Source organism: Dromiciops gliroides, chromosome 1 (genome assembly GCF_019393635.1).
Source record: "Dromiciops gliroides isolate mDroGli1 chromosome 1, mDroGli1.pri, whole genome shotgun sequence".
NCBI classification, from domain to species: domain Eukaryota; kingdom Metazoa; phylum Chordata; class Mammalia; order Microbiotheria; family Microbiotheriidae; genus Dromiciops; species Dromiciops gliroides.
Genome location: NC_057861.1, coordinates 703,394,078 through 703,416,697, shown reverse-complemented (window position 1 = coordinate 703,416,697; position 22,620 = coordinate 703,394,078). Strand labels below are relative to the sequence as shown.

At 46.0% G+C, this 22,620-nt stretch overlaps 1 protein-coding gene across 2 annotated transcripts in view; it reads left to right on the top strand.

Moving 5' to 3' along the window:
* The window catches only part of SLC41A3 (solute carrier family 41 member 3), a 63,627-nt gene that overhangs the window by 32,475 nt on the left and 8,532 nt on the right, over positions 1-22,620 (top strand). For both annotated transcript variants that reach the window (XM_043977652.1, XM_043977651.1), the window contains 4 exons: positions 140-284; positions 7,306-7,452; positions 16,800-16,944; positions 21,621-21,700. In XM_043977652.1, coding sequence (XP_043833587.1) covers positions 140-284; positions 7,306-7,452; positions 16,800-16,944; positions 21,621-21,700 — 517 coding nt within the window. The remainder of the gene's footprint in view (positions 1-139; positions 285-7,305; positions 7,453-16,799; positions 16,945-21,620; positions 21,701-22,620) is intronic.

The window sequence follows — 22,620 nt, the reverse complement described above, 5'->3', positions numbered from 1 at the left end:
GTGCTCTATCCACTGCGCTACCTAGCTGCCCCCTCCCTCTCCTTTCTCCGCCCTTCTCCCTCTCCCTCCCTGGTCTCACCCCCTCTGCTCCCTGTCCCTTGCTGCCACAAGCGCTAACTTGTGCTTTCTGCCCCAACAGGTCCAAGCCACAGTGGTGGGCCTGCTGGCTGCTGTCATGGCTCTTATCCTGGAAGCCATCTCTGGAGAAAAATTTGAGCTGTCCCACATCGGGGTCCTGTGCGCCAGCAGTGTGATCACAGCTTTCATGGCTGCCCTTTTCTTGGGTGAGCACCGGTCCCATTCTCTGCCTGTGACTTCCCCCGGCTGGCTCCAGACAAGTCCTCTCCGGTAGCACGTGCCTCTTCTGCAGGTGGTGGGAATGCCCAGAGACAGGCCTCTCCTCCCAGATCCTCAGGGGTACTTGATGATTCCCCTCATGTAACTTCGCCCAAGGCAGCTTCCATTCCACCTGCTATAGGGAAATGCCCCTCCGCTGGACTCCTTGCCTTTGGCCCTTCTGCCATCAGAATCTCTCCATCCTCTCTCTTCCATACCCAATGAATGGTTCTCTTGGAGAATTCCAGGCCAAGCCAATGGGGGTGAGGCCAGCCTTCTCGAGGTGCCTTCTCCCTCCTGATCCCTCCATCCTCTCCACTCTATCACCAGTCCTGGATCCTCATTTTGTTTTTATGAGGACTTGCTGTCAGCTGGCTGCCAATTAGTCATCCCCTTCCCAATACAGTGTTAGCTGGTAACACACTTAACGTACTTTCCTTGCCAGTGGTCCCTTTATTGTCACAGGGAGCTTTGGATCAGAAAAAAAAAAAAAGAGTTAAGACAGAAAGGAAGGCATGTTGAGAAAGGCAGTCTGAAGTCTAGAAGCCTTGAGTGTAAATTCTGCTTCAGGGGCAGCTAGGTGGCGCAGTGGATAGAGCACCGGCCCTAGATTCAGGAGGACCTGAGTTCAAAGCCAGCCTCAGACACTTAACACTTACTAGCTGTGTGACCCTGGGCAAGTCACTTAACCCCAATTGCTTCACCCCAAAAAAATTCTGCTTCAGACACTAGGCAAGTATGACTCTAGGGAAGTCACTTAACCAGGATGGGTCCCTGTTTCCTCATCTGTAAAATGGACATGAGGCCTCTAAAGACCCTCTCTAGCTCTAAATCTACGAGCATATGAAAATGGGACATTTTGTTTAGGGCTCCCTGGGTTTGGGGAAAGACAAAGAATGGAATCTTCTCTCTGTTGGAAGCAGTGAGAAGAGCAGAGTCCACAAACTGAACATTTTGTCACCGTGTTTAAATAGGAGCTTTTTATTCTGATTTTTTTCTGTTGTTGTTTTATTAGCAGAAAATGGTAGCTGATATTTTGGGGTGCCAGTACTCTGCCTTCCTTTGTTTTGCCTACTGTCTCATAGGACCCTAGGATTTAAAGGTCATCTACTCTAATCCCCTCATTCTACAAACAAGGAAACTGAGGCTAAGAGCTTCCCTTTGAGATGCTCATTGAATTACTGAACCCACTTAGCCGAGGTGCCATGGAGAGGAGGTCACAAAGTTGTGGAGACACAAAGCCAAGTCCCCCAGCACCAGACCCAACGTCATCCATTTCCCCAGGTGCTGATTTAGTGCAGGACCTGGGCATACTGAGGCACCACCCTCATTTGCAGTAGAGATCCATCCCAGGAAGTGCCTGAGGATTCCTGGTAGCTGATTTCCCCAACAGGCACTGGGAGGGGCCAACGATCTCTGGCACTCAACCTTAATAGGAAAGCGCTTTGGCTTCTTCCTTGAAGCGACTCAATGACATGGGGAGGGCATGTCTTTTGATCCCCATTTTATACATGACAAAAAAGAGTCCCAGAGAGAAGAGACTTACCCAAGGTCACACAGCTGATAGACAGTAGAGCCTGGATTGGGTCTCTGGTCTTTTCCTCTGCTGTCACTCACACAGTTCATTCTTGGTGTTGGCCAGGGAGGAGTGCAGGGCATCACGGTGCAATGGAAACAGGATAGGATCTAGGGAGCCGGATTTGGAGTCACAGAGTCCAAGTTCAAATCCTGGCCCCGACTCTTACTATGTGGGTGACCTTGTGCAAGTCACAGGTTGTCTGGGCCTCAGTTTCCTCCTCTCTGGAATAAGGGGCTGGACTGGATTGAATCATAAGGCCCCCTCCCTGCTCTGGATTTATCAAACCACTCCAGTCTCTTTGCCAAGAAAACCCTGAATGGAATCATGAAGAGTTGGACGTGACTGAAACAACTGAACAAATGTGCTACCTGTGTGACTAAGGCAAAGTCATTCTTCTGAGCCTCACCTTTCTATTGCCTTGCAGACAGAGATCTATCATTTGCTCGCAGTGCCACTCTAGCTCTCTGAGCCTGTCTTTATCTATAAAATGGGGATGATCATGCTCGACCTACCCACTTCCCAGGGTAATTGTGAGGAAGGGGATTTGTAAACCTCAACACATCACGTACAAGTTAGGTGAGGCTCACTGGGCAGTTTGTTGTCGGCCCCACAAGGGGCTTCCCTCTCCTTGTGCTTTGCCCCTTTCCGTAATGCCTCAGGCCCCTCTGGCCCTTCGGCCCCAGTGTTCTCTGCTAGGTTGAGAGTCGGCTTTTTGGGAAAGGCCCTCCTGCCGGTCAGTGACTTCTCAGCCTCAGCCCCTGGGCTGCTTCTCCCAGGGAACTTGCATTCTCATCCCCATCTTTCTAGGGAATGGAAAGAACACCAGGCCAGTAGTTCTGAGACCTCAGTTCTGATCCCACTTCTTCCACTGATTTAATGTGACCTTGGGCCTTCAGAGTGCCTCAGTTTCCTCCTCTGCAAAATTGGGTGGAGGGAGAGTTGAACCAAAGTATTTTTTAGCTCTCTGCCAGACTTGAGACCAAAGGATGATGCAACTTCTCATAAGAATTCCAGGCTCATCGTACAAGGAAGCACAGGGAGGTTTTCACTTGCTTCTTAGGGAAGACTGAATTCCAGGGTCTACCCCTGGAGGGCAGCATGGGCTTCATTTCAAAAATCAAGCAGCTATTTCTAAATCTCAGTTCCCTGCCCAGGCCTTGCCTCCACCCTTTGGGAGGAAAGGGGAGGGGGTCAGAGCAGAGAAAAATGATAAAATTCTAGTGTTAGAGCTAGAAAGGCCTTTAGTGGTCATCGAGGCACATGCTTCCAAACTGTGGCTTGAAGCCCAGCTCAGCCGGTTCTGGAAACATTTTTTAAGCATTTGCTGTATACAGGGCACTGTGTTGATCTCTGAGGGAAATCGTAAAGTTTAAGTAATATCATAAAAAATACTAGAGGAATGTTGAAAAAACCACTTCTGCTTTTATGTAGCACCTGCCATGAGCTTAGCTATGTATTCTGGGAGAAAAAGGGTCCTAAGGGAATCCCAAAGGAGATATGCCCACCTGGACCCACCTAATGCTCTCCCCAGATTGGGGGAGAACATTCCAGATTAGTAAAAGTTTGGCTCTTCTGATGAGGTCCCTCCTGGTATGGACCTCACCTTGGGTGAGTTACATCTATTTCACGTCTGTGTCTCTTGGGCAGCATCTCTCCTCCTTAGGAGAGTCCTTGGCTGTCCTCACTGACATCATCCTCCAAAGGCTGAGCATGTCACCATCCATCCCTCACCTTAGTGACCCCATCATTTGATTCTTTTTTTTAAATTTTTAAAAAATTTTTTGCAGGGCAATGAGGGTTAAGTGACTTGCCCAGGGTCACACAGCTAGTAAGTGTTAAGTGTCTGAGGTCGGATTTGAACTCAGGTCCTCCTGAATCCAGGGCCGGTGCTTTATCCACTGCGCCACCTAGCTGCCCCCCCCATCATCTGATTCTACTAAGGAATAAGACTTGTGTCAAGAACACCATGGGAGGCCATGGACTTGGTTTCTTATTTGATTTCGGCCGTTACTCAGTTGAGCAAGTCCCTTCTTATCTCTGAGCCTCAGTTCCCTTCTCTGTAAAATGAGGGAGGTAACCCAGATGATCACTAAGGTTCCTTCCAGCCATGAAATTCTGTGCTCTAAGGTTCCTTCACGCCTTCCCATTCCCTGTGTTCTCTTGGCAATGGCCAGTGCCATGGTTTTCTTCCCATTGGGTGAAACAGAAGATATTTCTTCTCTTTCTGTTGATCCCAGAACATGCTTTTGCTGTCTCATTGCCTTCTCTCTCTGGCTTTGAGAGAGAGCCTTGCTCCCCCACTTCCCCACCCCAAGTCTGTTATGATAAGCTTTCCTCTTCCAGAACATTCCATATCAGTATAGTTTGACTGTTTTGACAGGACTCCTCCTTCTGGGATGTAGCTGCATGACCCTGAGTTAGTCACAGCCGCTCTCTGGAACTCAGTTTCTTCATCTGTAATAGAACATTGGACTAAATTTCAAAGAAATTTTTTTGGAGTTTTTGATTTCTCTTTTGAAGGAATTTTAGGATTCCCCTCAAAGCCCACCAAGCTAGAGAAACTGAGATACTAGGAGCCAATGATGACATAGGGGTTCCTCTCTGACAGACAGATAGACAGAAGGATGGATGGAGAGATAATTGATAGATATAGGGATGGAAAGATAGCTGATGGATAGATGATAGATGAATAGAGGGATTGGTTGATATAGAGATGATGGATAGATGACAGATCAATCAATAGCTAGAAAGAAGGAAGGAAAATTGACTAAGCATTTTACTGTATGCTAGCCACTGTGTAAAGTACTGGGGATACAAATACAAGACTGACCCCTCATGGAGCTTACATTCTAATGGGATAAGCTAACACATAAAAGGGTTGGGGGGGGTATATATGCATTGGCTTAGTAAATTAGCCAGGAAAAAGTATGGTAGCCTTATTCCAAGCAAGTTACAGTAAAAATTCACCTATTAGAGCTAAGAGACCCATTGGCAGAGTCCAAGGTTGTTTTGGAGGACAAATGAAGGTGATGCCTAGAATATAGACATCTTAGGAAATGGCCAGGAAGTTCAATGTCTGATAACAGCAGGATGAGTAGTGAAGACTTCTCCAATGCAGCCCAAGTTCTGCCTACTGCTTGAAATTCCAGCATTAGAGCTTTATCCCTTTAAGATTTTGATCTCTGTTGAAAGATCAATTCCTGGTGGCATGAGGCATCAGCAGCACTCCAAGCTGTTGTCAATCACTGAGGCCTCTGGTATAAATGGAGGTTCTGAGAACAGGTTAAAAGCTGCTAGGCATTGGGTATCTTGGGAGGTGGTGGGGAGCAGAAGGAGGAGACCACCAGGAAGAAGATAGTGGTCCTCCATCTAGCAGGGCACCAGTCCATGAATAAGAGTCATTGTGGCAGATCCCAAAGGTGACTGCCAAGCAGAGGCCATCGCCAGGCTAGACACAAAGAGATCTGTGTGACCTTCATTATTAGAGGTGATGTTGCTCCCACTCTCAATGGTCACTGTTCAGGGTTACTGTCAGATTCAAGGCACAGACCCCCAGCTCTCCTCCACCCTTTCTCTCCTTGTGGGCTCCATCTCTCTTGTCAGCTGTGTCTGAGGTTATGCCACTGCAGGCAGGGATGCCTGTTGCCATTAATTCCCAATGGGGAACATCTGGAAGTTGTCAAACAGCAGGTTTGATTGAATTCCTTCTACCTGCTCATCCTGAAATCATATCCTTTTGCTCCCCTTATTGGAGAGTCTACCATGTCTTAAAGATCTCCCAGACAGCTCCAAACTGAAGAGTAACTGACATCCGTACCTCTGTTTACCCTTCCATTCCTGACCTACTTGTTTACTTGGGTCAGAGGAGCTGCCTTGATCTCAGTTGCCCCTCCTGATTGACACAGTGGTGTTCCATCAGTCTTCCACTTCCTCTTCCAAAAGCCAGGCTTGTGAACTGGGTTCGTTGGCCCTTCCGAGCAAGGCAAATAATCTAATCCTAACTCTAAGGGAGACTTGTGCTTTCTCCAGGAGAATGAGCCTACCTGCTTTTCTGATACCACATGCTTCACTTACACATGTCCCAGGTGTCTTAGGAACTCTTTTGACCTTGGCAATAGTATCCCCTAAATCAACCTACTTTATCCCTCTAGGACCATTGTCCCTCCTTTCCTTTCTAGCTTCCTTTTGTGTGCTGTCTTTTCCCCCCTTAGAATGTAAGCTCCTTGGGGCAGCTAGGTGGTGCAGTGGATAAAGCACCAGCCCTGGATTCAGGAGGACCTGAGTTCAAATCTGGCCTCAGACACTTGGCACTTACTAGCTGTGTGACCCTGGGCAAGTCACTTAATCCTCATTGCCTCACCAAAAAAAAAAAAAAAAACCAAAAACAAACAAACAAAAAGCACCAACAACAAAAAGAATGTAAGCTCCTTGAGGGTAGGGAATGTCTTCCTATCTTTTATTTATATAGCCTGGAACACTGTATGCAGGATGTACCAACAGTCTCAGTATGGTTTTAAGTGATTAAAGCTTAAAACTGTCATTAACTATTATCATATATTAGCTATTAATATATTGTTAATGTTACTTTAACTAAAACTATTATTCAAGCTTAAAATTGCACTGACTTTTTGAACACCCAGTATAGGTATAGTGATAGGGATAGGGATAGTGATAAGGATAGGGATAGGGATAGGCATAGGCATAGGCATAGATATAGGTATAGATATATCATCAATAATAATAGTTAGCATTTATATAGTACTTTCAGTTTTGCAAAGCACTTTATATGTGTTATTTCATTTGGTCCTCACTACAAGCATGTGGGGTAGGTACTATTGTTATACCAAGGTTATATGGTTGGATTAAGTGCCTGAAGCACTTGGGCTCCCTGACTCCAAGTCCAGTGCTCTATCCACAGCGCCACCTAGCTGTCTTAGCACCCGACTGTCGGCCCACCTATCTACCCACCTAGTCATCTATCAGGCTTCAAAAAGCATCGTGGCATCATGCAGGACCATGACATACATTAGGAACAACGGTTCTTGTCCTGTGTTTGATAAACAGAAGTGCCCATTACAAGAGAGGTTCCATTCATAGAAGGCTGGCTAACAGAGACAGCTGGATGTGTACTTGAAGTATGACTAGAAGTTACTGGGGAAGATGCTTTATTGCCTCTAGGGTTGTTGGGTGGGAAGGTCAAACGGCCCCCTAGAAGGTGAGTTGTTGGTGCTGCTTTTTGTTCAGAGCCACTAAATGAAGACATACTCATGAAATCTCTCTCTGTCTTTCTGTCTTTGTTTCTCTCTCTTTCTCTCTCCATCTCTGTCTGTCTCTCTGTCTCTGTTTCTCTCTCTTTTTCTCTTTTTCTGTCTCTCTCTCTCTCTCTGCAGGAATAGTGATGATTTGTGTGGTGCTGGGTGCTCGGAAGTTTGGGGTCAACCCAGACAACATCGCCACACCCATCGCGGCCATGCTCGGAGACGTCATAACCCTCTGCATTCTGGCCGGCACCAGCAGCATCCTGTACAAATACATAGGTATGGCCCGCAAGAAGCCCAGGGTCCAGTGGGTTAGGGTCAGGGTCAGAAGGTGAAGGGATGCAGGAAGGGCCAGGTGGTATCCAGGACATATACCTTGTGTCCCAGCAACCACAACCCAGACTGCTCTAGGAAACTGGAGTTAGAATACTCCAGCTGACCTATAGAACCCAGACCCCTAGAGACCCTCTGTTCTGGGAGGCCACATGTCATCAAGGCAAGAATACTGGGCTGAAACTTGGGGGACTCCAATCCTAGTCCCTGCCCTGCCTCTTCTGCCCTGTATGACACTGAGCTAGTTGCTTTCCCACTCTGGGTTTTTGCTTCTTCATCATGGGGAGGGGCACCTTGTAAGACTACAACTCTCCAGAGCCCCTCACTTTATAGTTGAGCATGCAGAGGCCACAAGAGCAGAACCCAGACAACACTCAAGCACTCTTTGAGCATCCCTTTCCTCCCGATGTCATACAACTGTGATTGGTTAACTGCCCAGAGAGTGAATAGAACTGCAGAGTAAGCTCAGTCCGCAGGTGCCAAGCCAGTGACCTCATTCCATCACGGACTGAAATAGCCACATGTTCAAAATTGCCTGGCAGATCACCAGAGCCCCTCCCCCAAGGGAAAAGGGAATGGCCAGGAACAAATCAAATAATGTGCATTTGGGGTCATCTCTTGTCAAATGAATGCACCCAATTTTCCCCTTTCGGGCTCTCAGGATCAGGAGCCCTAGTCTTGTTGGAGTAATGGAGAATGTTTAGCCTAGGGAAGAGAAGATTTGCGAGGACAGTTATTTTGGGTGGGTATGTGAAAGAGGGGATTGAAATTGTTGACCCCAACAGGACTTGGGCCAATGGATGGAAGTTATGAAGAAGGAAATGTAGCCTTCCTGTAGGAAGGATTTTTCTGACAGTCAGCCCTATCCAGAAGTAAAATGGGCAACCTGAGAGGGTCCCCTCTCATTGGAGATGATTGAGTGATGGCTAAATGAACACTTGGAGAGGAGTCTTTTTCAGGTATGGGTTGGGCTATATGTGGCTACTGAGATATGTCCCAGCTCTGGTTCGGTGACTCAGTTCAATAAGATCTTAGGAACATAGTTCTAGAGCTGGAACAGAATGGAACCCCAGAGGTCAATCTAGTCCACCTAATGCTTCCTACCACTCCCAGTTTGCCGATGAAAAAACCAAAACCCAGGGAGATGAAGTGACTTCCTTGCGGTCACATAAAGTCTACTGCGTCCTCTCAAATCTTCTCTTCCCTAGGCTAAATGTTCTCCATTACTCCAACAAGACTAGGGCTCCTGATCCTGAGGGCTCAAGAGGGGAAAATTGGATGTGTTCATTTTCAGACAAGAGGTGACCCTGGGTGGGATTTGAATCCAGGTTTGGTTCTCCTTAGATTAACTTCTTCTCCAAGACAAAACGTAGGAAGCATATTGCCTCTTATCTATTTGGCTTGAGTGTTTGGAGCTGTTGTCCCAAGTTTTCTCGCTGTGTAGTAAATCACATAACAAACTCCCACAAAAAAGAGACCCAGAAAGAGAACTGAATATGTTAACTATGAGAGGAAACAAGGTCCCACAAATCAAGGACGAAAGTGGAGCAAATTCCAGTAATTACACCAGAGACCTTGCTCTATTTTTAAGCCCAGCCTCAGTCCTCAAAGCTTCCAAGGGAGGCTCTGTTGGAAGATGTATTCTCTTTTTCCCAAGAAGCATGTCAGTAATTTTGTAAATATATATATGTATATGTATATATGTGTATGTATACATATATACATACATACACATATGTGTATGTGTGTGTATGTATGTATGTATATACATAAATATAAAATATACATTTGTTTGTTTTTTAATTCTTCTTGAACATGTACTCTGCATAGTGCAGTGGGTAGAATGCTGGACCTGGAGTTAGGAGGACCTGAGTTCGAAGCTGGCCTCAGACACTTACAGCTGTGTGACCCTGGGCAAGTCACATAATCACTATCTGCCTCAGTTTCTTCCTCTGTAAAATGGGGGTTATAATAGCAGCCACCTCCCAGGGTTTGGAGGAAGAAAAAAATGAGATATTTATAAAGTGCTTAACAAAACAAATGCTAGCTATGATTATTGTTATTTGTTATCAGTCCAGGGAATTTAGCACAATCTCTGCCTTCAAGGAATTTATGATCTGGATAAAGAACCAGTACATTCTATTTCCATGGAGTCTTTAGAATAGTATATACGAAACTATAAAAAAAAATGAAACTGCTCAGAACCTGACTCCAGAGGCAGTTCCCAACAGGGATCAAAGGTTCTTGGGATTCTGAGGTTTTAGAATTGGAGGAGACCTTAGAGACCATTCAGCCCAATTCCCTCATTCCCCAGAGGTTCAGGGAGGCCAAGGAACTGCCCCCCCCAGGCCAAGCTCCCCCAGTGCCCTGAGCAATGGCATCCTCACAAATGCACAGGGTCCTGAGGGACCACTGAGGCCATGTCAAAATCACAGCATCACTGAATCTGAGAGCTGGAAGGACCCTGAGTGGCCATCTAGACCAACCCCCAAGTGAAGGGATTCCCACAGTTTATACAGATACAATATACCTGAGAAGTACTTGTGCTCGGAGACCTCCAAAGAGGGGAAAACTCCCATCTGTCAGGAAGCCATTCCACTTTTGATGGCCTTACTCATTAGGAACTTCATCCTGTCTTCCGTGACAAATGGAGAGTAAGTTACTTGCCCAAGGTCCCACAGCCAATACATTATCAGCAGCTATATTTGAATTTGTGTTTTCCTGACTCTGGGGCAGCTAGGTGGCACAGTTGAGTATTGGGTCTGGAGTCAGGAAGACTCATCTTTCTGAGTTCAAATCTAACCTCAGACATTGACTAGCTGTGACCCTGGGAAAGTCATTGAACCCTGTTTGTTTTGGTTTCCTCATCTGTAAAATGAGATGGAGAAGGAAATGGCAAACCACTCCAGTATCTCTGACAAGAAAACCTGAAACACAACTGAAAATAGAAATAATAGAAAATTTTCTGACTCTATAGTGGTCTAGCCTAGCTATCTAATTGAGCACTGAGGTTGGAATCAGGACAACCTGAGTTCAAATCCTGCCAGTTACTATAGCTATGTGGCTCTGGGTGAGGCATGTCTGAGCTTCAGTTTCCCCATCTGTAAACTGGGAATCATTCATGTAGTATGTAACCAGAGACAAGAGGGAGATGCTGATGTAAAGATCAAATGAGATAATGCACATAAAGTGTTTTGAAACCTCTAAATCCTCTACAAAACAACTTTTTCCACAACCAAACTTATGATTTCGTAAATGTGAAAGGCATGTTCTCTATCACTGTAAATCAGTATCTTCCCTGAGTATTAGAGTCACAGGAAGTTGTCTGGGGCAGTGAGAGGTTAAGTGACTTGACCAGGTCACAGAGTCCAACCAGGTCACTACAACCAGGATGAGGGGGATTTGAAGTCAGGTCTTCTTGACTCCCTGCCTACTTGTAGTGATAGGGAATGAGGAAACTGAAGCCCTAGGGAGGAGAAATCACTTGACTAAGAACAAGAGGGAAAGAGTCAGTCAAGGCCCCAAGGACAGCTTTGGGTAGGAAGTGATAGTTGAAGAGAAAGGATTTGACTTCAAACCAGCTTCAAAGTAGAGTGTGATCACAGGCTGTGTATACAGCCACCCAGGGAGTAACCCATAGGTTTTACCAGCCTCCCCAACCCCAGGGTCTTGTCGAGTGCCCTACTTCTCCCCATTTTCTTTCCATTCTTAGAGTTGTTCTTAACTGAGCTTTAACAAGAGGCTGCCATCTGAGCTGTAAAGATGGTGTCTGGAAGGGAAGGAGCCACTGACTGAGCTAGAAGTGATTTCTTTTGGCTACACCTAAACTTTCAGGGACTTCCCCTGCCTTGTTTATTACAATGATAGCTCATTAGAGCTGAAAGGGGCTTTAGAAACAAAACAAAACAAAAAATGTCACAGCTGGGAGGGACCTTAGAACTTAGACTATGAAAACTGTAAGGGACCTCAGAAACAGTATGTCAGAGCTAGAAAGGAGCTAGGCAACATCGAATGTTAGAGATTGAAGGGGCTTAAGAACACAGAATGTCAGAAATGAGAGGAGCTTTAGAACACAGAACGTCAGAGGTGGGAAGGGCCTTAGAACCTAGAATGTCACAGCTGGAAAGAGCCTTAGAACAAAGAATATCAGAGGTGGGAAGGGCCTTAGAATGCAGAATGTCAGAGATAAAAGAGGCCTTAGAACCTAGAATTATCATAGCTGGAAGCAGCCTTAGAACACAGAATGTCAGAGGAGGGAAGGGTCTTAGAACACAGAATGTCAGAGGTGGAAGAGGTTTAAGAGAGCATATCATCCACTCCCTCTTTTTACAGGTGAGGAACCAGAGGCCCAGAAGGATGAAGTCATGTACCCAAGGGCCCAGAATTGTTTGATGGCCAATCCAGAACTAGATCCCAAGTCTCCTTGATGAGGTTTCTTTCCACAATATTATATTAAGGAGCAAAGTCACAGACCCTTAGATGAAGAGAGCTTAGAAAAATCCCACTTCCATAAATAAAAGAAGCCCCCAGAGTTGTGACCTCTGACCCTTCCAGTTCTTAATTAGGGTTCTTCTTATCTGGGGCACCATCCCAGACTCCCTCAAATCGCCCCCGGTTCCTCTTCACCCATTTCCAAGCCGAATGATTTTTCATTCTGCCTGCCTCTTGCTGTGATCAGTGAACTCAGTGGTCTAACTACTGAAGACTTTTTTTGGGGGGGGGGCACTTCTTGGACCAAAAGACTATATAGATCACTGCCTTCCCTGCTCCCCCCACCACCAGTTTTCCTGCCCTAGGAAAAACGACCCCTGCAAAAGAAAGAGTTTTCCATCAGCCTCGCATGTCGGAAGAGTGAGCTTTTTATAGAATGGCCAAGCCAGTGATCTGCTTAAAGCAGAAACAAAGCCCAGCTGTGGCATATTAACTCCCATTCCAGAAGAAACCAGCCCCCAGAACCCCTCCCCCAGGATGCCAGCCACCCCTGAGCCATCATTGGTTCCCAGAGGGCACACCAAGAACCTTCCACATGGTCAGATATAGTTTCTCTGCTTTGTCTGGGCTGACGCCAGGCCACGGCTTTTCCTCCGGGACCTGAGGCTCACAGCTCAGCATCTCCCTCCACCCTCTGCTTTTCTCCAAAGCAAGGCTGGGGCCTCAGGCCCAGGGTTATAGTGAGGACTTTTTGGAAACGAGCATGAAAACTGATCCAAGAGACGTACTGTTATCACCTAAGAAATGGAGAGTTTGGGGCCTGTCTCGGTGCCAAGCCCACTTGCCTTAACCCTCTAGGGGCAAGACAAGTGAGTACTTTCCTTCATTATTGTTTCCATGAACTGCCTTCCCCACCCTCCCCATTCCATGCTGCCAATTTTCTCTCCCAGCCCCAATCTCCATTCCTCCATCCCCCCTCCCCATCCTTGCAGGGAAAAAGAATTTTCCTTTCTTCTGTAGTTCAGAGAGCATTAGGGGGATTCCATTGGAGCCCTGTGATCCTGGGGGTCATTAAGAGAGGCTTAGGGCCCAAAAGGAGAGAGATGATGGTCTCACAGTCGTCTGCCCCAAGCTGACCCCATCTAGAGTCTGGGTTCAATTCTTGGTGCTTTATTTTAGTAAAGACAATGATAAACAAGGATGTCCAAAGAACAGGAACCAAGACAGAAAATTGCCTTGAGATCATGGGAGGCTTGGGAAGGTCAGGTGAAGGAACTGATGGATGTTTCACCTGGGGAAGAGAAGACTCAGAAACATTAGAGCTGTCTCTAAGAATTTAAGGGAAAAGTCAGGTGGAAAATCAGTTAGATTCAGCCCACTGGGCCCCAGGCATTGCTTTGCATACAGTAAGTGCTTAATAAATGTCTGTTCCATCATTTTTTAGAGATGGCAGATTTCTATGCAATGTAAGGAAAAGCTTTCTAACGAGAAACACATATGAAAGTGAGAACAATAATATAGGAGAGCCAGCCAGTGATCAATTGCTAACATGTGTGATATAGACAAGACGTACTGGTGGAGCTCAGAAAGTGAGGAGATGATTCATTCATCCTGCAAACAGCCCTGTGCTGGGCACCTGGGTGGATGAGGAAGGGGAAAGGAATAAGCATTTCTATAGAGCCAGACACTGAGCTAAGAGCTTTACACATATTATCTTATTTGATCCTCACAACTTTTTAAAAAAAACTTTTTTTAAATTTTCTTAATTTTTTCTAATGGGGGGGGGCAGGGCTATGAGGGTTAAGTGACTTGCCCAGGTTCACACAGCTAGACCGTGTCAAGTGTCTGAGGATGGATTTGAACTCAGGTCCTCCTGAATCCAGGGCCGGTGCTTTATCCACCGCACCATCTAGCTGCCCCCCTCCCAAGAACTTTGTTAGGTAAGTGCTGTAAGTATTCCCATTTTACAGATGAGAAACTGAGGCAAATAGGGTTAAGTGACTTGCCCCTCTGGTGTCTGAGGCAGGATCTGAACTCAGGTTTTCCTGACTCCACGCCCAGTGTGCCAGCTATCTGCCTAGCTGGGAAAGAATAAGAAAAGTATGATACCTTCACTTACAAAGTGTAGAGGAACAAACAGCCCAGTTGGAAGTTGGAAACATACTCTTCCCTTCACCTTGAGAGGCGGAGAACTATGAGGACATATATTGTCAGATGCGGTCACTGTATGAAGTAGTTTGGCTTACTTGCTTATCTCAGTAGGAGGCATTTCAAATGACTGTGATTTAAAGACAAAAGGCATCAATATAGCATTTTTAAAGTTGAGGGGGGAGATGAGAAGTGCACAGAAGGTAATGCTTCCTAGTACAAATACAGATAGTGTGCCTCCTCAAGCTGATGCACAACTCTCCCAGAGGAAGGAAGTATCCTCTCTTGACTGGGGAGATCCAGGAAGGCTTCATGGGGGAGGTGGCATTTAAACTGGACCTTGATGAACAATGGGGAAGATGGAGAAGGTGAGGAGGGTGTACTGGGTGGGAGATAACAGCATGAGATAACAGCACAGAGGGGGGAATGGTTGTGTCCCGTGCTGGAAGAGGAGATGTGGCATAGGAGAGAAACACTGCAGGTTGCTAAATGACTTAAAGGCAATATTATATAAGGAAAGGGGTCCTAGATTTGGGGTGGGAGGGCTTGACCTGGAATCCTGGTTCTGCTGCCTTCTACCTGTGCGACTGACTGTGGCAAAGCCTTTAATCTTGCTGTCCTTGTTTGATTCCAGGTACATTGTTATTGGTGGTGGTGGTTGGTTGTTGTTTTTGGTTGCGGTCATTTTTGGTTGTTGGGTGTTGGGTGTTGGGTTTTGGGATGATATTTGTTTGTTGTTGTTTGTCCTTCCTTCTCAAAGTGGATCATGACATTGGGAGGTGAGGTCATGACTTGAACTGAATTGGATTTAAGTGAGGGAGGACTATGTCTCACTCTCTCTCCTCCACAGCCATCTGGGTCTAGTGGTGAGATATACATCAGGATGACTGGAGATGACCCCAGATGTTTAAGGCAATTGGGGTTGAGACTTGTCTGGTGTCACACAGGTAGTAAGTGGCAAGTGTCTGAGGCTGGATTTGAACTCAGGTCCTCCTGACTCTAGGGACAGTGTTCTATCCACTGTACCACCTAGCTGCCTCTGGGTGCCTAATATATTTACATCTGTAAAATGAGAAGATTTCTCCCAAGGAAAGGTGCCTCCAAATGTGGAGGGGAGAGTGAGGGATAATGTAGAGACTACTAAGGCAGTGAGTGATCCAACCCCTCACGGAAAAACTTCCAGGAACAGAGGGTTCTGCATTGAGAAATAAGGGATTAGGAGTGATGGGCTTCATGGTATAAGGAGAAGCTCTTGTCTCCAGGCATATCATGGGATCTCAGGGATCATGTTGTCCAACCCTCATTTTGTCGATGGGAAAACTAGGGCTCCCCCAAAATTGCATTGACTTGGCCCAACATCCCACAGGTGAGAAAAAGCCACTGGTCATTGTCCCAACATCCCATTTCCCGTCTCTTCTTCCTGAAGAAGAAAATTGCTCCTCCCCTGAAGGAGAGGCCGAATGGCCTCAGTGTCCTCATCTGTAAAACAAGAGGTTTGATGAGATGACCTCTAGATGCCCTTCCAAGTCTTTCTAAGGGGGAAGGGTGCTTTTACTGAGTCTTGGCTGAGACACCCTTGTCCAATATCAGAGGCCAATGAAAAGCAAGGCTGGATATATCTTAAAACTGCCAAGTCTAAGAGAGGCCAGCCTTTGGAGCTTGAGAGTTTGGTCTTGAGGCCCATCTGTCCAGCAGCCTTCCCCCCGGACCTCAGGCTCATGACTCAACCTCTCTCCAATTAACTCATCTCACTGAAACAGGCCGGGAGTCTCAGGTCCAGGGTTAGGATGGAGGGGTTTGGAAACACCTAACAATGATCTAGGAGGCAGCTGAGCCAAGAAATAAAGGCTCCGATCCCCAGCGTCTCGTCGCAGCTTCCAATCTGCCGGGAGAATTCATTCCAAGAATTCCTGGATTTAAGACTGGAAGGGACCTTAGAAAGTACCTTAGCCTTTTCATTTTACAGATGTGGAAATTGAGACCCAGAGAGGTCAAGAAACTTGCCCAAAGTGACACAGATAGTAAGAAGTTGCGGTTCACTATCCCAGCACCCTGGCTGAGCCCTTGGCCCACTTTAATCAAACAATGAAGCATTTTTGCCTTTTTAAAAAAATGAATTAAATCTCTTGTTTTTATATCACCTTCATCTTCAGATATATTCCTGCCCCACTCACTACCAAAGAGCCAACCATTGTAACAGAATAAAAAAGGAGAGGAAAAAAGGCTGTTCATCAAAACTGACACACCAGCTGAGTCTGTCATATTCAGTTTTCCCTACCCATAGTCTCCCACCTCTACCAGAGGAAGAGCACTCTCAATTCCAAGTTTCTTAGACATTGTGATCGACCAGTCAATCAACAAGCTTAGTGCCAAGCAGTATGCTAAGCACTGGGAATACAAAGAAGGGTGAAAATAGTCCCTGCCCTGAGCTCTGAGTCTAATGTGGGAAGCATACAAAGAAACAGGCATGTTCAAGAAACATATGGAGTAGCAGAAGGTGACCTCAGAGGGAAAGGCCCTGGGAGGGGGAGAGGATGGGTCAGTGGGGAATAATCTGGAAGGGTCTCAGTTTCAGAAAGCATTTATTAAATTCCTACTGCATACCAGGCACTGGGGATACAGAGACAGAGAGAGCAGGGAGCCCCTGCCCTCAACAAGCTTTTATTCTACCGTAACAGGTTAACACGGTACATGTGTCTCCTCTCTCTTGCCAGACCAATATTACCTCTTCCCAGGGATCTGTTTCTTCTTTTTCTCCCTCATCCCAATGTGGATTTTCATAGCAAAGAAGAGCCCCTCCATCACCCAAATTCTGAAGACAGGCTGGTTTCCCATCATCATAGCCATGACGATCAGCAGGTAAGAACAAGGGAAGACCCATAGACTCCATCTGGGAGGTGACAGTTGAATTTTGGAGAGGAAGAAACTTTCCCCACATGAGAGCCCCATCCCCTATCCTGCCTCCACTGGTAGCGAAGCATTTTGGGTATCCACCTATGAGCAAGAGCCTGGCACCTCTCCCTGATCCAAAGTGCATGCAGATTTGCAGGGGCCAGAAGCACTGTTTTAAATGAACCTTCATAAAGGCTACAAGCACATCTAGCACACTTACTGGGGCCCTTGGGGGACTTCCTTCCTCCTCCTCCCCTCCTCCTCCCCTCCTCCTCCCTTCTCCCCCTCCTCCTCCTCCCCCTTCCTCTCCCTCCTCCTCATTTCTTCCAATCATATGAATGATTTCATGACTTCATTTTTACTTTAATTTTTTTGTCCTAATAATTGAAAATTATTAGAAAGATTATTAGAAAATTTAAAATTAATAAAAGTTTCTTATTAGCATTTTTAAAAAGCTTAGTTGCTCATGATGCAACCTTCCTTGCCATATGAGAATTCATGGAAGGAACAGAGGGGTGTTTAGCCGGAAGAAGAGAAAACGGGGGCAGGGTGGTTCGTGGGGGAGACTTGAGAGCAGACTTCCAGTATTGTGTAAGACAAACAAATGGATCATCTATTAAGCACTTACCATGTGCCAGGCATGGTGCTAAGCATCAGGGATACAAATATAAACAAGGTGGTCCCTGCCCTCAAGGAGTTTACATTCTAAGAGGAAGACACTCTACACAGAGGAGATGGAAAGTGGGGAAGGGGGGAGCAAAGTAGAAGGTAGGGACACGGGGGCAAGGATGTTGGCAACAAGGTAAAGACCAGAGTGACCTGAGCCAGGAGTGGAAAGGACCCCTTGAGAAATGGCCATTTAGACTTTTTGTGCCAGACTGTGACCGAAGAACTTAGAGCAATAGGTCAGGTTGCAGAAAGGTAGATTTTAGCCCAAATGAAGAGACCATAATGATGTTACATAATAATTAGGGCAGGCCCAGAACGGGCTGCTACGGAGGGAAGTGGTGAGTCACCCATCCCTAGAGGCAACCTGTTGGAGCCCTGATGTAAGGGATACTGAGGCACAGGTGAGTCAGGCTAGGGCATCTCTGTGATCCCTTCTCATGCTGGAATTCTGATCTGTGTGCATGACCCAGTCTACAGGGGCATATTTTAACTGAGATGTGAATTTTAACTCATGTGAATTCATAGAATCAACACACTCCCAGAAGTGGGAGGGGTCTTAGATTGTACCCAGGCCAGCTCCTATCTGAAGTGTGACTCCCTGCTATGGCATTCTTCACAAAGAGTTATCTACTTGGGGGACAGCTAGACGCAATGGATAAAGCACTGGCCCTGGATTCAGGAGGACCTGAGTTCAAATCCAGCCTCAGACACTTGACATTTACTAGCTGTGTGAACCTGGGCAAGTCACTTAACCCTCATTGCCCTGCAAAAAAAAAAGAAACCAAAAAAAAAAGGACCTCAAAGCCATTCAGGCCACAATCCCCTCATTTTACAGATGAGAAAACTGAGGCATAGGGGAGGTAAAGTAACAAGAATCACAAGAATTGGTGAAAGGACCTGGGAATATTCCCCTGGAGAAAAGAAGTGGTTAGTGTCTGGCTACGTGTGCTGTCCTCAAATATTTGAATGTTGTCCACATGGCAGAAATATCTGACTTGTTCTCTGTGGCTTCAGGAGATAGAATCAAAACCAATGGATAGAAGTTCCAAGGAGGAAGTCTTCTGCTTCATTGAAGGGAGGATTGAACAGTGATAGCCGCCCCCCAAAATAACAAGCTACCCAAAAGCTAATGAGTTTCCTGTCCTTGGAAACATCTAAACAAGGACTAAATGATGACCTGTAAAGGATATTCAAAGTCTTGCATTGTGAGCATTTGTTATCTGGGCTCCAAAGAGACCATCTTCCTCTGCCTGGAAAGCTAACAGGTTATGTTCTAATGTACTGTTTCCCTGAATTTCATAATGCCAGAAGAAATAGCACAGCATCAGTGTGGTGTGGTTGGAAAGAGCATAGGACTGGAAGTCAGGAGACCTGGGGTCCAGTCACATTTACCTCCTGTGTGACCTTAAGCAAGTCATCTCCCTTCTCTCCATCTACAGACAAGAGGACTAAACTTGAATCTCCCTTTGCTTATATGTTTTATCTCCCTGTTCCCAACATATACATCCTTTAGAAGATTATCTCAGAGCAGCTAGGTGGCGCAGTAGATAGAGCACCGGCCCTGGATTCGGGAGGACCTGAGTTCAAATCCGACCTCAGACACTTAATACTTACTAGCTATGTTACTTTGGGCAAGTCATTTAACCCCAGTTGCCTCACAAAAGAAGAAGAGGAAGAAGATGATGATGATTAGCTCACTGAATGCAGGGACTATTAAATCATTTAATTGTAGGCAAAAGTATTGTGAGGGTGCCTAGTCCAGTCCATAGATATATGTAAAGCCTGTTGCAGTAGGCACTGAAATAACGAATTGTCCTTTTTCCAGAAGGCCAAGTGGTTGACGTAAAGGGAAAAAAATGACTGGAGTCCCAGGACATAGGTTTGAGCCCTGGCTCTGCCGCTTCCGACCTGTGACCTTGGGCAAGACATTGCACCTCCTGGGACCTCAGTTTGCCCACTTATAAAAGGAGGAGATTGGAATAGATGAGCTCTGGAGCCCCTCCGAGCTCTGAATCAATGATCCCTTTCAGCTCATACAATCTCTGATTCTGCGAATTGGACTAGAGGAGAAGGAACGCCCTGTGCTGGAGAGTGGTCTGGGAAGGCATTGTGTCTGCACTTGTAGTCTCTTTTTTCTCACCTCCCACTTGCTTCTCAGGGTCTTCTGACCCCACCCCTTCACTGACTAAAGCTGCCTTCTCCAATGTTGTGATCATCTTTTTACTTCTAAATGCCTAGTCTTCATCCTTCTTGACTTGTCTGCTGCATTTGCACCGCCCCCCCCCATCCTCTTTGTATATTCTTCTAACTCTTCATTCTCTTTCACTTGGGGATCTCATCAGTTCCCATGGATTCTGCTATTGTCTCTATGCAGGTGACTTCCAAATTCATCTATCCAGCCCTTGGTTCTCTTCTGAGCTCCTCTACTGCATCACCAGCTACCTACTGGACCTCTTCCCGGGAACATGTCCAAAGGATAGCTTAATTCTCTCCTTAAACTCCCCCCACATCCTAACTTCCCAGTTCCTGTTGAGGGCACCACTATTCTTCCAATGACCCAGATCCACAACCTTGGATTCGTCCTCAATTTTTCCTGTTCTTCCTCACCTCCAGTAGTCAGTCAGTTTGGGGGTTTTTTGGTTGTTTTCTTACCAGGCAATGAGGGTTAAGTGACTTGCCCAGGGTCACACAGCTAGTGTCAGGTGTCTGAGGCAGGATTTGAACTCAGGTCCTCCTGAATCCAGGGCCGGTGCTTTATCCACTGTGCCACCTAGCTGCCCCCCAGTCAATCAGTTTTCAAGTCTTGTCTTTTCTCCCTCTACACCATCTCTCCCACCTGTCCTCATCTCTCCACTAGCAGAGTGTCATTACCTCTTACCTGGACTACCACAACAGACTCCTGATTGGTCTCCTTGTATCCAGCCTCTCCAATCCCTGTTCTACATAGCTGCCAAATGGGTGTTCTTAGAGCCCAGCTTGGACCAAGTCTTTTCTCTGCTCAAGAATCTATTTCTTCTAGGGTAAAATAACAATTCTCCCTAGCATTCAGCACTCATTATGATCTGGTTCCAATCTAGCTTTCCAGATTGATTTCAAGTTACTTTCCCTCTCACACTCTACATTCTAGAAAAATTGGCCTATTTGATGTTCCTCATAGAGGATGTCCCATCTGTCTTCCTTTGTGCCTTTGCCCAGATTGCCCCCTTTTCCTGGAATTCACTCCATCCTCAAGTCTTCTTCCTAAAATCCCTAGCCTTATTCAAGGCTTAGCTCAAATACCACCTTCTACTACAAGCATATCTTCATCTCAACCCATCTCTAGTTATTAGTAACCTTTTCCCTGTCATACTCCTAAAATGACTTTGTATACATGTTGTATTTTCTTACCGCTAATTGGTGGTTTATTCTCAGTAAAATGCAAGCTACTTAAGAGCAGGGATTTTCTTTTTCCTCTTTGTATCCCTGGGGCTTAGCATAGAGCCTGGTGCATTGAACATGGTTTGGACACTTTTAAAAAACTTGTTGAGGGGCAGCTAGGTGGCGCAGTGGATAGAGCACTGGCCCTGGAGTCAGGAGTACCTGAGTTCAAATCCGGCCTCAGACACTTAACACTCACTAGCTGTGCGACCCTGGGCAAGTCACTTAACCCCAATTGCCTCACTAAAAACCAAAAACAATAACAAAAAACAACAAAAAAAAAATACTTGTTGAATTGAATTTCTAGAGAAGGTGAGAACTGAGTTCGGGTAAATAGAGTGCAAGATACATTCAGGAGACATTGTGGAGAACAGCTGGGGCAGGGGGATTCTGTCAGAGAAGAGTGGTAGTTCAGGCTTCCCAGGAAGGCTGAGAAGATAATACATATGACAAAGTAGTAGCCATGAAAGCACCTTAGTTTAAAATGCTAGAGATCTCATCCCTCGGGTATACAAACAGTCTGTGAAATGTGTGTCTTTAACACTTTCTTTTTCCAGTGTTGGTGGGCTTATCTTCAATAAAACCATAACTGAGCAAAAGATCAGTGGGATGGCTGTCTTCACTCCAGTGGTGAATGGTAGGTGAGCTTCTCTGTTAAGCTAACTGAAGAGTGCAGGTTTCTTCAGCAGGTACCTGAGCTGGGCACAGCCTGCCCCCACCCCCAGTAATTGGCATCATCAGTGAGTGAGCTGCCCTGCTTCAGGGTCTGCCTCTGCCTCTCATCCAGTGCTGAGTGACTTGAAGCAAGCAAGTCACTTTTTCTCCCAGTTTCAGTTTCCTTACCTCTAAATGAAGGAGGTTGTCCTTGGTGATGCCCAAGATCCCTTTCCAATTTCAGGGTCTGTCTCTTATAGAATCTTAGTTCTTCCAGTGGAATATAAGTTCCTTGAGGGTAGGTTTTGTGTCTTTCTTTCTTTCCCTAATATGTGTTGATGGATGATGGATGGATGGATTTAGATTTGAAGGGACCGTGTTGATCACCTAGTCCAACCCCCTCATTATACAGAGGAGGAAACTGAGACATGGGAAAATCGTCACTTACCTAATGTCAGGGATTTGTATCATAGATTTAGAACTAGACAAGAAATGAGAGATCATCTAGTGTACTGGGGATAACTACGGGGTACCATAGTGCACAGAGTGCTGGACCCACAGTCAGAAAGACCAGAGTTCAAATCTAACTTCATACCCTTACTAGCTGTGTTACCCCAAGCAAGTTATTTAACCTCTGTCTGCCTCAGTTTCTTCATCTGTAAAATGGGAATATCAACTCCCTCCCAAGGTCATTGTGAGTGAGGATCAAATGAGATGTTTGGAAAGTGCTTTGTACAGTGCCTGCCTGGCACATAGTAGGCATGTTAATTTTTCAAAATTAAAGGCAGAGTTTGAAGTCCATACCTTTGATTCCAAATCCAGCACTTTTTCTTTCCTAACTTCATTGTCCTTTCATCTGTGAAGCTAGTGGTCCTGTTCCTGGTCCTAAGAGGCCTGACCAGA